The 12,909-nt window shown below is 44.6% G+C and overlaps 1 protein-coding gene across 5 annotated transcripts in view; it reads right to left on the bottom strand.

The window, feature by feature from the left end:
- Positions 1-6,368: 6,368 nt before the first annotated feature.
- The window catches only part of PLS3 (plastin 3), a 53,309-nt gene continuing 46,768 nt past the window's right edge, over positions 6,369-12,909 (bottom strand). For 4 of the 5 annotated variants that reach the window (XM_074915241.1, XM_074915244.1, XM_074915242.1 and 1 more), the window contains exons 9-17: positions 12,847-12,873; positions 12,639-12,734; positions 11,918-12,113; positions 11,192-11,270; positions 10,459-10,573; positions 10,206-10,339; positions 9,200-9,323; positions 8,489-8,613; positions 6,369-7,677 (exon numbers count right to left, since the gene is read on the bottom strand). In XM_074915241.1, the coding sequence (XP_074771342.1) occupies positions 7,545-7,677; positions 8,489-8,613; positions 9,200-9,323; positions 10,206-10,339; positions 10,459-10,573; positions 11,192-11,270; positions 11,918-12,113; positions 12,639-12,734; positions 12,847-12,873 (1,029 nt within the window). In that variant the 3' untranslated portion in view covers positions 6,369-7,544. The remainder of the gene's footprint in view (positions 7,678-8,488; positions 8,614-9,199; positions 9,324-10,205; positions 10,340-10,458; positions 10,574-11,191; positions 11,271-11,917; positions 12,114-12,638; positions 12,735-12,846; positions 12,874-12,909) is intronic. The other variant, XM_074915245.1, reaches the window with a different exon arrangement.

Genomic DNA, 12,909 nt, shown 5'->3' with positions numbered 1-12,909 from the left:
CTCACAAAGATAAGCCTTCTCCATCCTCCCAAAGGGAATTTTCCATTTCTGTGGGTATATTAAAAAGCTCAAATCCTGCTGTGGACTACATGATGCTCCACTAGAAAGCTCTCGTGCCATCCATGTGCTGCATCAGAGCCCTGAGCAGTAACATGGCAAGGGATGAACTTCATTTACAGTAGTAATAGTAGTATAAGATAGTAGTATACCCTTTTCTCTTCAGTGATTAAACACTGATCTCCATCCTCACCTTCCTCCTCCTCCACACCATCACCTGCACAGCTGCTCCAAACATCCCACTCAGTTCTCTTAAACTGGCAAATAAGCATCCTGCGATGGCACACCAATGCAGAGAAGTCATGCAAGCTTCAGCAGCACAGGTTCAAAGGCACAGCCTTCCTCAAGCTGGTACAGAATCGTAGCGTTGTAGAATAGTTGGGGTTAGAAGGCATCTTTAAAGGTCCTCTAGTCCAAACCCTCCTGCAATGAGTAGGGACATCTTCAACTAGATCAGGTTGCTCAGAGCCCCGTCCAACCTGGCCCTGAACGCTTCCAGAGAGGGGCATCTACCACCTCTCTGGTCAACTTGTTCAGTGTTCCACCATCCTCATCATAAAAAATTCCTTCCTTATATCTAGTCTAAATCTACTCTCTTTTAGTTTAAAACCATTACCCCTTGTCCTACCACAAGACATCCTACTAAAAAGTTTGTCTTCATCTTTCTTATAAGAAATACTTTAAGTATTGAAAGGCCACAATGTCGTCTCCTTGGAGCCTTCTCTGAAGGCTGAACAATCCCAGCTCTCTCAGCCTGTCCTCACAGGAGAGGTGTTCCATCCCTCTGATCATCTTTGTGGCCTCCTCTGGACCCACTCCCACAGATCCATGTCCTTCCTGTGCTGAATGCTCCAGAGCTGGACACAGCACTGCAGGTGGGGTCTCACTAGAGGGAAGTAGAGGGGCAGAATCGTTTCCCTTGACTTGCTGGCCACACTTCTCTTGATGCAGCCCAGGATACAGTTGGTTTTCTGGACTGCAAGTGAACATTGCCAGCTCACATCAAGCTTTTCATCTATGAGTACTCCTAAGTCCTTCTCCACAGGGTTGCTCTCAGTCCCTTCATTCCCCAGCCTGTATTGATACTGGGGTTTGCCCTGACCCATGCACTTGGCCTTGTTGAATCTCATGATGTTCACATGGTCCCACTTCTCAAGCCTGTCCAAGTCCCTCTGGGTGGCATCCTGTCCCTCGGGTGTGTCAACTGCACCAGTCGGTGTCATATGCAAACTAGCTGAGGGTGCACTCGGTCCCACTGTGTCACTTAAAAATACATTAAACAGTCCTGGTCCCAGTACGGACCCCTGAGGGACATGACATGTCCCCATCTGGACATTGAGCTGTTGACCACTACCCACTGGATGTGACCGTCCAACCAATTCCTCATCCACCAAACAGTCCATCCATCAAATCCATCTCTCTCCCATTTAGAGAGAAGGTTGCTGTGGGGGACCATGCCAAAGGCCTTACAGAAGTCCAAACAGATGACATCTGTAGCTCTTCCCTTGTCCACTGATGTAGTCACATCCAGAAATATTAAGTATTTTCGGATGCTTTTTCCTTTGAAAGATTATTGACTTGCAACATGTTCCTGGCCAGATGGCACACCTTGCTGGGCTAAACCTCTGCCTCACACAGAGCCCCTTGCAAGGAGAAATCCGCCTGCTCTGCAGGAAGCACTTCCTGATGCTGGGTTGCAGGAGCAGCTCCACAACTTCCAGAACCAGCAGCACCATTTGCTGGTGCTCAACAAAGGTGTCCGGTGCTCACAGTAACAGCAATGGCAAATCCTGTCCTTCAGGCACCAGGTGCAGTCAACGCTGGCTATTTGCACTGGCCACATCTGGAATTCCTGCAGAGATTAAATTGCACCACAGGTAGAGTGAGTAAATCTGCCTATGGAGACCTATCCTGCAGAATTAACATGGTCTTCCCGTGGCTTTGGCTGTCAGTGTGCAGAAGATAAGATCTGCACAGACAGCATTTGTGCCTCACAGTGTCTCTTTGTTTTCCACATTTGGGAGACTTAAGGAATTTAGTTATTCCTAAAGCCACAGTGAGCAGAGCCCCTGCCGACCATGGCTGCCTCTTCCTCTGACCTTGCCATCGGCCATGCGGGCTGGTGGCAGCACAGCCAGGTCTAAAGAACATTGGTTTTTACAGCTCCTTGCCTTTTTCTCCAAGATGCTTTCAGTGATTATTTCTCATCTGACTTCTAAAAGCAAGAACGCCGAGATAACGTTGCAGAGAGATGACAAAATGTACAGCAGTTAGCACTGTATAAACATTTGCCACAAGATGTGCCCAGTGGTTACTGAGCTCTTGCAGTAGGAAGCAACAGAACATGTGGCAGATACACCACATCTGTCCTTGTACTTAGAGAATTATCCCAAACTTGTAAGAGGTAAGAGAGAAATAAGCCTTTGCTTAGTGCTGGAAACACACAAACCAGCACATTTTGACAAGGGAAACCTGCTGCGGAGTGCAGGACCAACCTTTGCTGTTGCACCAGTGAAGGGACAGACTGGGGCAGCACATGCTGTGTCCCTGGCTTTCAGATGTGTGATTAGATTTGTGATTAGATTTGTGCAAAGTATTTGGTGGTCAATAAATTTTAGCTTACATTTTGTTTGTGCTGTTTCACCATTTTGTTTGTACATTCAGCACCATCCTTATTCTCCTCAGCTTCACATACTTTGGGGGGTAATGAGAAAAATCTCCAGTTTGTTTCTTGCTTTTGCATTCCTCTCTGCTATCTATCTGCAATACAAAAAGAGAGAAGTAAAAAACAAGCAAACAAAATCCACCTCAGCAAATTTTAAAAGATTTTTTTCCATTGAAAAATATAAATTGGTGAAAAGTTTATATGAAGGAGAGCCTTGTCTCCTCTGGTGCTTGCAGAAAATATTCCTTCCACTTTTACGCCACCACCTGGTTAAACACTGAACAGGAGCACAACTAAACTGCTTCTGTGCTACGATGATGCAGCGATAGAAATACTTAACAAGCTGTACCCAACACACTCGGGAAGAACATGTAGCTATGTTTTTTATCCAGAACAAATGAAACTCGCAAGGAATACAAGAAAAACTTCCATCAAAAAACACAGGCCTGAAGAAGCATTCCGGGTTTAGAAAGATATTTGAAGGCAATCCCTGAGATTAAGGACAACACGCACTCACAAAGGCACCAGCAAACTCAGTTGTTTATAAAAAATTAATTTCAGCATGAACAAAGCTGACACTAGTAAAAAATCTTGGAAACAAAAGCATGTTATTGAATAAAAAACCCCATGTATTTGAATAAATAAAAACTAATAATTGAATATGAAAGAGCAAAAATACTTCCAGAAACAAAGCAATAGGCTAAAGCTTCTGTTGGAAACTTTTAGAAGTGTTAGACAAAACAAAAAATAATTTGAAAGTTTGCTTGCCAGGGGCTTTCTTTTGAGAAAGCATGGAGGTTTGTCCTGCCTGCCTTTCACTGGACCTTCGCTGTGAGATCTCTGCTTTGCTTTGACTCAAAATTTTTCATTGAGTTAGCACATTTCTTAAACACATCCAACACAAGAAGGAGATGCTTTCCCAATTCAGTAATTGAGAGAGTATCCATTTTCCCCCCTTTAACCTGGTACCAAGAGGCAAAAGAGGTAAGAAGGGGCAGATGCACATGGTCACCTCCAAAATCCAAGAATTTTGATCTTATTTATACCATACCTCCAGCCAGTGCTATAAATCACTAGACCACAGTTTCAGTGGGATGGATGTGACTCTACTTACGGTATATCGCTCCATCTTCAGTGAAAACATATGCAGTTTCCTGTGGGAAGCTTTGTTTACATATTTTCTTATGAAAAAAATTGTACCAGTGGAAAGTTCCCAGCTGGCTGTACGTGAGGCTTCATACAATGAACCACTGGGAGGGTTTGCTGACACTGCCAGCACTCTGAGAAGCGAGTGCTCCCAGCAGTGCCATCACATCCCATGCCCCGACCCCCGCAGCAGCCAGGACTTCTGCATGTCTCCTCTCAGGTGCACCAGCCCCTCTCCAGCTCTCCGACAAAATTCCTCCCTTTCACCTGCATCAATTTCATCTCCTACACATAGAAAAATTAAGTCCCTATCACTCAGCTAGCCCTCACAAAGTCATCTCTGAAGCCCACACGAGGCATAATGTTACAGAGGAGGCTTCTGCTTCAAATAAACATGTTCCTCCTTTGCTTTTAATGGAGAGTTCCCTGATGTGCTCCCAGCAGCACCAGCCTCTCAACACGCTTTGAAGGACCAGCACCCAATAGCAAATTTACATCTGGCCATGAAAGATGAGGAAAGATGGCACGTGGCACTGCAGGCTGGAAGCAGCAGGAGGGGCACAGGAAGATTTCTGAACAGAGAAGTGAGGCTGAGGAGGCAGCAGCATCTCACTCGGCCATTTTCAAACCAAGCAAGGAAAATTGATAAATACGTAACATTTCAAGCACTAAACCCAAAAGATTATCTAAGAATAATTCATCTCCACACTCTCCTGTCCCTAACTTGTGATTCCCAAAGCATCACAGCCCTCCACATTTTCAAGCATTAGTGAGAGCCCATCCTCCCCACTGCAAACTGCCCCCACTGGCCTCCTGACCCTGAGCAGGTCACCCCACACCCCGGTACACACAGGGGCACAGCCTGGCCTAAGCACCTGTCCCTGAACCTGCCACTTGCACCCAGCCTCAGCCTTCTCTCTGGTGCTCCTATATTAGAGACACATTCACTGCCTGCTACTGCAAGGGGACCTGTGCATCTGGCCGCAAAAACAAAAAGGTCTCACACGTTGGGAGCTTCTACTGCACAACCTGTGTGCTTACAGCATCACCTGCACCCCCGGGGACTCATCCAGCACCCACAGACACCCACCCCACCAGGCTGCCTAGACAGAGCCTTGTGGGCCTCAATGTTGCTAATATGATTACACTTCATTACCTGAAACACCCAAAGAGGGGAACAAAGCAAAGCTGTGCAATTCTTACCATGGGCTCCAGACGATCTATTTAACATCTGCTTCAACAGAAATTCCAGCAGGATCTGCTTCTCATGGAGGACAAGGTCACAGTAAAAGGGGCTTGGTTTTGTTTGTTGTTGTGGTTTGTTCCCCCCCCCCCCCCCCCCCCCCATTGCTTTAAAAAGCAAGGACGCAACCACATACATGGTTCAGGAGCACTGACAACATAGCATTGGAACAGAGCTCCTTCACACCATAGGATGGTTTGGAGCATGGATGGGGAATGACATATTTGGTAGCTGGGTTCCCACACACATCCAAACATTTGGCTTGTGGGAGTTTTGAAGTGACTTAAGCCCACAGCTGTGCCACCTTGTTTGCCCAAGATGATGCCCAAGGAGAAGGCCGTGCATCAACCTATAATCTGGGTTAATGCACAAACCCATCCCCATTCCATCAGCAGACAAACTGCAACATGCCTGTTGCACAAAACACACCTACCTGCTTCCACCACTGAAAACAAAACAAAAAACCAAATCATTGCAGACGGGTCAGGAGGGGGACAACCCAGACCAGGTTTAGAGTTAAGGTCACAGAAGTTTGTTTATTATATGACACCAGTCTCACACAAGTTGAACTTGATTTTCATCAAAGCCACTGGTGGTTCTGGGGACTTCTGTGCTGTCAGACCAACTGCTTTGGCAAAGCTCACCAGACACCCAGGCTCTCACCCATGGGTTGCATGAGTGAAAGAACTAGTGTGTTGGGATCACCACGTCCCTCCAGCACTCACAGCCCTGTTCCAACCTTGCTGGACATGGCAAGTAGGCAAATCCCCCCTGCAGCAGCCAGGGGCTGCTGGGCATCCCCTCTCCCACCACGGCACCCCAAGACTCAGACTTGGCACGGCACACCAGACTTGGGTCAGCTGCCACGACGCCCCCAGACCTGGGGTTTCTGGAAATGAGCCTAGACGGCATGTCCCTGCCAGAGAACAACTGTTCTTCCCCCTTCTGGGTTTTGCCCTAATGGGGCTCTTCCCCTACACTCACAGACACCATCATTGGTGGGCATACGGTAAGACTTCAATAGCAAGGTTTTACAGAAGCCACCATAAAAGCAAAGCTTCACCAAAACACAGGTTAAGAGTAACTGCACTGCCAGTGCCCATTTTGAAAAACAAGAGCTCCTCAAGCACACCCCAGTTCTAGGGTATCTTACAGATCAGTGGATCTGGTGCAAAAAAAGATCAACCAAAGCAAAGCTAAAAGCTGACGACAGGCTGCCATGCTGGGTCATTGTAAATAAGGAGAGAAGCACGTATTTAAATGTTTTTATTTCAACTAATGCTTTGCCACCATATTACATCACTTGGAATAGCTTGGAATAGCAATATGATCTCAAAATATAGCAAACAGCTTGCCAAAGCAAGATAATATTAAATCCTATGGATACAGCATTTTCCTTCTTTGGCGACAACGCTTCCTTTTATCTGTAAAAATAGTTTTATGTTCCAGCACATTTGCTGTTCAGTTTATTGAACCCTGCTTCTTTTAACATTTGCTTCTTCCCTGCACAAAACCTCCCCACAATGTAGTATGGTTTTATATCCAACAGCATTTTAAATAAAAAAGTTATATTTTTCATGCAGATTTTTGTAAAAATTATTTTCTAGGTGCACAGAACTGAACCAAGGTGCATACAAAAATGCATTCACTGCCATTCTCAGGTGTAACCGTGCCATCAGCAACATGATATCATGTTATTGCGAGAGGTCCAAGGATGGTGGTATTCTCATATATAGTATCACTTTAAAAAAAAAAAAAAAAAACAAAATAACCAAAAAACCTCTTTTTATAAGCAGCAAGAGAAAAACCTGCCATGCTTTATTTGTAATCAAAATAGTTAGATGTATAAAAAAAGCACCATGTACACAGAATACCAGAGGAAGATCCATCTTCCTAATTACACATTTCTCATTTAGCATTGCGAGCTGGCCTGCAGGTCCCAACTTGTACTGTAGTTTTATTTGCAAAGTAAAGGAAGTGGTCAAACCTAGAATATGCTTGGACCATATGACAGAAATTAAACTGGATTGCAGATAGAAATTAGATTTGTTTCCATTATAACTCATACCAACCATCTTGTAGCCCTCAGGAGTAAAAAAAACCACGCACCAAGTATCTGAGAAATAACGGAATGAAAACAGCTCCAGAGCAGTATTGCAAGATGCAGGTCTGTTATGAATGCATTTCTGTGAGCTCTTGGCAAGTTAAACTTTCCTTTGGGAAAAGAGCAAGTCTGTTGGTTATAACTCCTCTCCCTGAGAATTTTGGTAAGAGTTTGTCTTGCAAAGCAAAACAAAGTCCTTTAAACTTCAACAGTTCCTAGGTCAACAGCATTTCAACGTGGTCACAGCTGTTCTGCTACTCATGCACCCAGGGTGGCAGGTTGGGTTTTTGTTGCATTTTGGGTTTTTTTCTTTACAAGGATCAACCCTTTTATACTCGCTTCATTCCTCTGCCCATCAAGCAGGCAAACACGGTCATGACCATCTTCGGTTTCACCTCCACAAGATCTTCTGGAAGAGCATAAACTCTGGCACCAATTCTTCTTGCCATGGACACAGCATACCTATTCACCATGGAAAGATGAGTGGGTCAGCACTGAGACTGCTACCAATAAGTGACAAGTCAGTTCCTACCCTATCCAGCCAAATTTCAGCTATTATCTTCTTTATTAAGATTCAAGATGTGCAATAGTAAATCACACCACATTTGTTTGATTTATAAATGTTCTTTTGAACTTTCATTGTATTTCTTTTCCACAGTAAAGTGTCTTTAAGGAGAAGTTGACCTTTGAGTGTCAAGTGCCCTTTAACCAACAGTTTAAAAAACTGTAATTATTTGTTAGGGCTAATGCTAGCATGTACAACCAAAGATTAATCAGCTAACAGTTACATTTCCCTGTCTGTTTGCTCTTTAAGAATAATCAAGCAAGACTATTATCTGCAAGAAACTTTGCTGTCATTCTGCCACTGCAGAACAGTCACAGAACATGCATTTCAAAGGCATGTTTTAATAGGCACACTTTAAACTTGACAACCTATTGCAATTCAGCGAGACATGAGACATACAAGGGTTCAATTTCAAAACCCTGAGCCACCAGCTGAACACTTCATATGCCTGAACAAACACATGAGAAACAGAATATCATTGCTAAGGAATGCTTGGGCTGTTGCGCATTTCTCTCAACAAGCAAGAGTCCAGCCAACTACTCCCTCCAGCGTTATGGGTCAGGACAGCAATTAGATTTCAAGAAGTGCTGCCTGTCTAAAAGGTATGATGTTAAAGTTGAAAACCACAGTAATAAACTTGTAGCATAAGGCCCTGCATAGAAGGTGCACTCTTTCAATGCAAAACAGCTTCTGAGATAGCAAACTTACTTAGCGTTATTTTGTTTGTCATCTTCCGATAGATGACCAGTCTTTACAAGGTCATAGTTGATACAACCAGGCTGTATAGCATCAATTAAATCCACAACTGCCAAACTCGTGCTGATAGTCTTGTCCTAGAGATAGAGGAACAGACAAGTAAAGATGAATGTCTAATCCTTAAAGCATATTTCTCACCTCAGTTCAGCTGCTCTGCAACATGCAACACAACAAGCTTTAAACCAGCCATTTCAAAGCAGCAGTGTTGGTGATTATTCCCAGCTGGACCACACGGAAAATCAAACTGCCACTTCTCCTCTGGTAATACTACAAGATTATCACTGAAATTTACTGCAAGGGCTCTGAAAATACTAAGCAGTAACCAATGTGGAGGCAGCAGGTCTGCCCCACTGACAAGAACTACAAATGCTCGCCAGCTCCAGCCCCTGTGCTTGCCAGCATCTCAGCCCCCAGCGCTGCCCCAGAGCCCAACCACACTCCCATTTTCTGTCACCCCATCAGCTCTCACGTCCCACCACTACACCCCACCACAGGCAGTCCTAAGAAGTCTCCTCTCTGCTAGTTTGAAACAACTTCGTTCCCAGCACAGACCGAATCCTGTCCTGTTTAAATCCCTTTCTAAGATGTCTCTGCTGTTTCTCCAGCCAAGGAAATACTTTTTGGGCACCCATCTCTTTTGAGATGCAAGAGGGGAACCTGCACCTTGAAGTTCTGGATGGAGGTGGACTTGCCAGCTTCTTTCAGAGTCTGGTTGACCCAGCTGACTATAATGTCATCGTTAGCTTTCTGACCATCACCCAGGTCCTCGAGGACATTCAGCGTGTACCTGAGAACCAGCAGAGAAGAAGAAGATTAGGCACAGAGTCTGGGCAAAGCCCTGGTGAGCGTGCAGTCAGGATGAAATGTGAGCCCACTGCAGCTTGGAAAGTCTTTACATAAGCAGAGCTCAGACTTTTTTTTTTTTTTTTAACCTCCTTTAGCAAGAAGGAAGAATCATCTATCTTATCTGAAGTGTGATTTCTGTTAAAACATTAAGACTTTCTCACCTTTCAAGTCCTCTAATATGAGCTCATAAAATTGCCTGGGCTCAGGACACTCGTTAAACTATTTCACCACTGACCATTTGCTCCACAGGGGTAACACATTACACACACAAAAGCGTGAATCAACTCACAGTTTAGCATTCTGACCTCTAACGCCAAAGAAGGAGCTACCGTGCAGCTCTTTTGCAAATATCTATTTACATCATCTTAGAACTCTTCAGAAATAAGTAAGAAAAAGGACAGTGAACTTTATCTGTTACCAAGTTTCTCCTTCTTCCATTCCAATGCAGAAGGGGGTTATAAAGCAGCCTTGGAATCTTTCTCTCTCAATTTCCAATTAAAACTTAGAACATGAAAGTTGTGTAAATGTTCCTGCCTAGGGTTTCTGCATGTAGACCTGACTTGAGCAGGTGAGAAGTCATCCTGGTCAGCAGGATGTTCACAGATCCACCAGCGCATTCTTTGGAGGTCTCTGCTCCAGCCTCCCACGTACAGCAGGAACAGCTCTGACAGTTTTGTCCAGCTGTGTCCCAGAAACCCCCAAGGACAGAGCATTTACAGTCTTTCTGGGTGACCCGTTCCAGTGCTGCAGTGCTCTTGTAGCAAAAAACTTTCCAAACTCTGTACTTTATTCACAAGTTTTACACGTTTGAGACAGGTCCTACCTTCTCATCAACTGCCAGACTAAGGCTAGTGTCAGCGTTGGGTTTCCATCATTCAGATCCTGTCCTCCAATGCCCACCAGCGAGAATTTAGCTGGATGCTTTCCCAAGTCTACAGCATAGTTACAGTTTTCTAGCTGCACGGGAAAAAGAGTTTAAACAGAAAATCACTCACAAATACACTCACTTGGCTGGAAGCCTCCAATAGGAATTTTTAGTGTCCATGGCTCCTTTTAAAGTCTTCTGAAATACTAACCTTTTTCATATTTGCTCCAAGCTTAGGGTACGGAGGCTTGTTAACCTTATTCCAGTCAACAGGAACTTTGATCTTTTCATATAATTGTAGTATTACCAGTGCATCTTGGAGATCGCTGAAGTGGAAAACATTGATTAAACATTGCTTCAAGGTTTAAATGCACTCTGACTTTGTTACATCATAAATAATTACTACTCTTTACAGGTTGTTGCAATTTCAACAACCCTAAAAAGGAAAAAATTAAACATTTTGTAGTTTTCAAGGCAGGAGAAATGCTCCAAGCTTAGTATCAGCTAGCTACTGAGCTAAAGCAGGTTTTAGCATGGGAATCAGCAACAGATCCACGGACAAATTTTGCTACATAAAATCCATAGATATCTCTCTCCACTGACTACCAGGACCCAGAGTATCTTGTTTCTCATCTACCATGTCTTGGTTAAGCCCTAAATATTAGGTGACAGGGAATTTAGTTCCAGTTGCTCTAATGCAGTTGCTCAAGCAGATCTAAATGTATTGGGATCTCAGGGTACCAATTTACACAAGATAAGGGAAAACAGTCTTCAGCCCTTAAAGCCAACTGCTGGTGTGCCAAGTGCAGGAAGGGTACAGTAGCATCTCCCGCTCCATCACCATTTCTCAAGCTCTTTGCTCAGCATTGTGGGCAACAGGACACTGGTGTGGGCACATCTCTAGTCTGATCTAGTCGGGTCTCTCCCAAGAGCCTCATGCTTACCCGTAGAGGTGATTTACATGGGGGTTCACGCCAAGGGAGTTCATCCAGTTGCGGAAGGTCCGTTCCTCACGTGTCTCTCCTAGATGAGAGAAAACAGGTTTATGCAAGCTCAAAGCCACACAGGGTTTTCCACCTTGCAAGGGAGGGAGCTTTGAGCAGCATAGCTCATTGATTAGGTTTTCTAGCAGAAAAAGGGTATTTTTTCTACTACAATTTTTTTCAAAGGAAGAGGGTTGCCCTGATATCTAGTTTTGGATATCAGTTTGATTTCTCCAGGCGTCAGAAGATCATGCCTTTTGCACTTTCTGCAAGAAAAAGTAGCAGGAAGGTCTTTCACACAGGTGTTAGCTGTCTGGAAACCAAGCAGCCAAAACCCTAATCCCAGTTCTGCCAACAATTAGTGCTGCCACGAACATCTTGCTGCACTAATGAGGTGCTCCTGCCCACCACAGGAAATGGCAAAACTAACTTCCCAGCCCTGGCATGGGGACTGACAGGCTGCTGGCAGTGCTCTTACAGGCTCAGGCTCCACACTGGGGTCAGAGCAGCTGAACAAGTGTCTGGCAAGTATCCTTTTCATCTGCCCCAAACCACTGCAGCACTGAAGCCTCAAATCATAGGTGTTAATTCAGTGGAGATCCTTCCACTGAGCACAACCTCTTGTGACACAAGTGTTTACTTTAGATATTTCTCTCCTGCTTATTTTGTGACTGATACTGCCATCACCTTCCAGTAGGGTCCAGTCAATGTCCTGGTTTTCCGGCTTGGTAAGTGCTGGGTACTTGTTGAACAGGTTGGCAACGAAGGCCAGGTTCAGTTTGGGATTGCCACTGACCACATCAGCCGGCGTGACGAACTGCCGGCAGCCAAGTCGATCTGCCTGCTGAAGCATGTACTCCGCTCTCCGCAAGTCATCCTTTTCCTGACAGGAATGCAATGGACAAGAGCTGTCATGGAAGAGACAGGGCTACAAGGCAGAAGGAAAACTCTTGACTGTGACCTGGGGCAATGTCACAACTCCAGCCACCTTCATTAGGCACCAGTTGTTAATCAAACAAAGGGATGAAGCACGCAGGTTAATCCCTGCTGCTGTGGATGTAATTGTCCCGGTTTGTCTTGATATTTTTCCTAGCATGGTACTTTCTAAGTCTATATACTTTCCAACTTCTATGCTTTTTGAGCTTAGTGGTTCAAAAGCAGAGTCAGAATGCTCCCAAACTGACCACGTGGTCACATGATTTCTCAGTCATACGTGTTACTTGGTGGGTAGTGATCAGGCCTGCAACAGCCGCTTATTTAGCACATACCCAAGGTACACACATGCCCACTGACACTTCACATGCTCTAGAAATTAAGATACCAGGTTAACTAGATGTCATGGGGCTATTATAGCGTACAGGTAGTTCCTGACTGTACAGCATGAGGACACGACAGCCTGAATACTTACATTGAAACCTGACATGTTAATATCGATTTGAGGCTCTCCTTCTTTCTGCCCTTTAGGTGCAATTTGATTGAGGAGGTGGAAATAAGCTCTGGAATCCTGAAATGGATGAAAAAGATAATTCAGGTCTCCCATACAGCAGTGAATACACCATAACAATTCATTTCAAGATCATCTTGAACAAGTCACTGTGCATAATTGACTTATGTACCTTTACTGAATTACCAAAATCTGTAAGCTTAAAAGAGAGCATAATGGCAGAAATCCAGGCAGC

The sequence above is a fragment of the Athene noctua genome, chromosome 11 (genome assembly GCF_965140245.1).
Source record: "Athene noctua chromosome 11, bAthNoc1.hap1.1, whole genome shotgun sequence".
Taxonomy (NCBI): Eukaryota; Metazoa; Chordata; class Aves; order Strigiformes; family Strigidae; genus Athene; species Athene noctua.
This window is presented reverse-complemented; position numbering and strand designations above follow the sequence as displayed.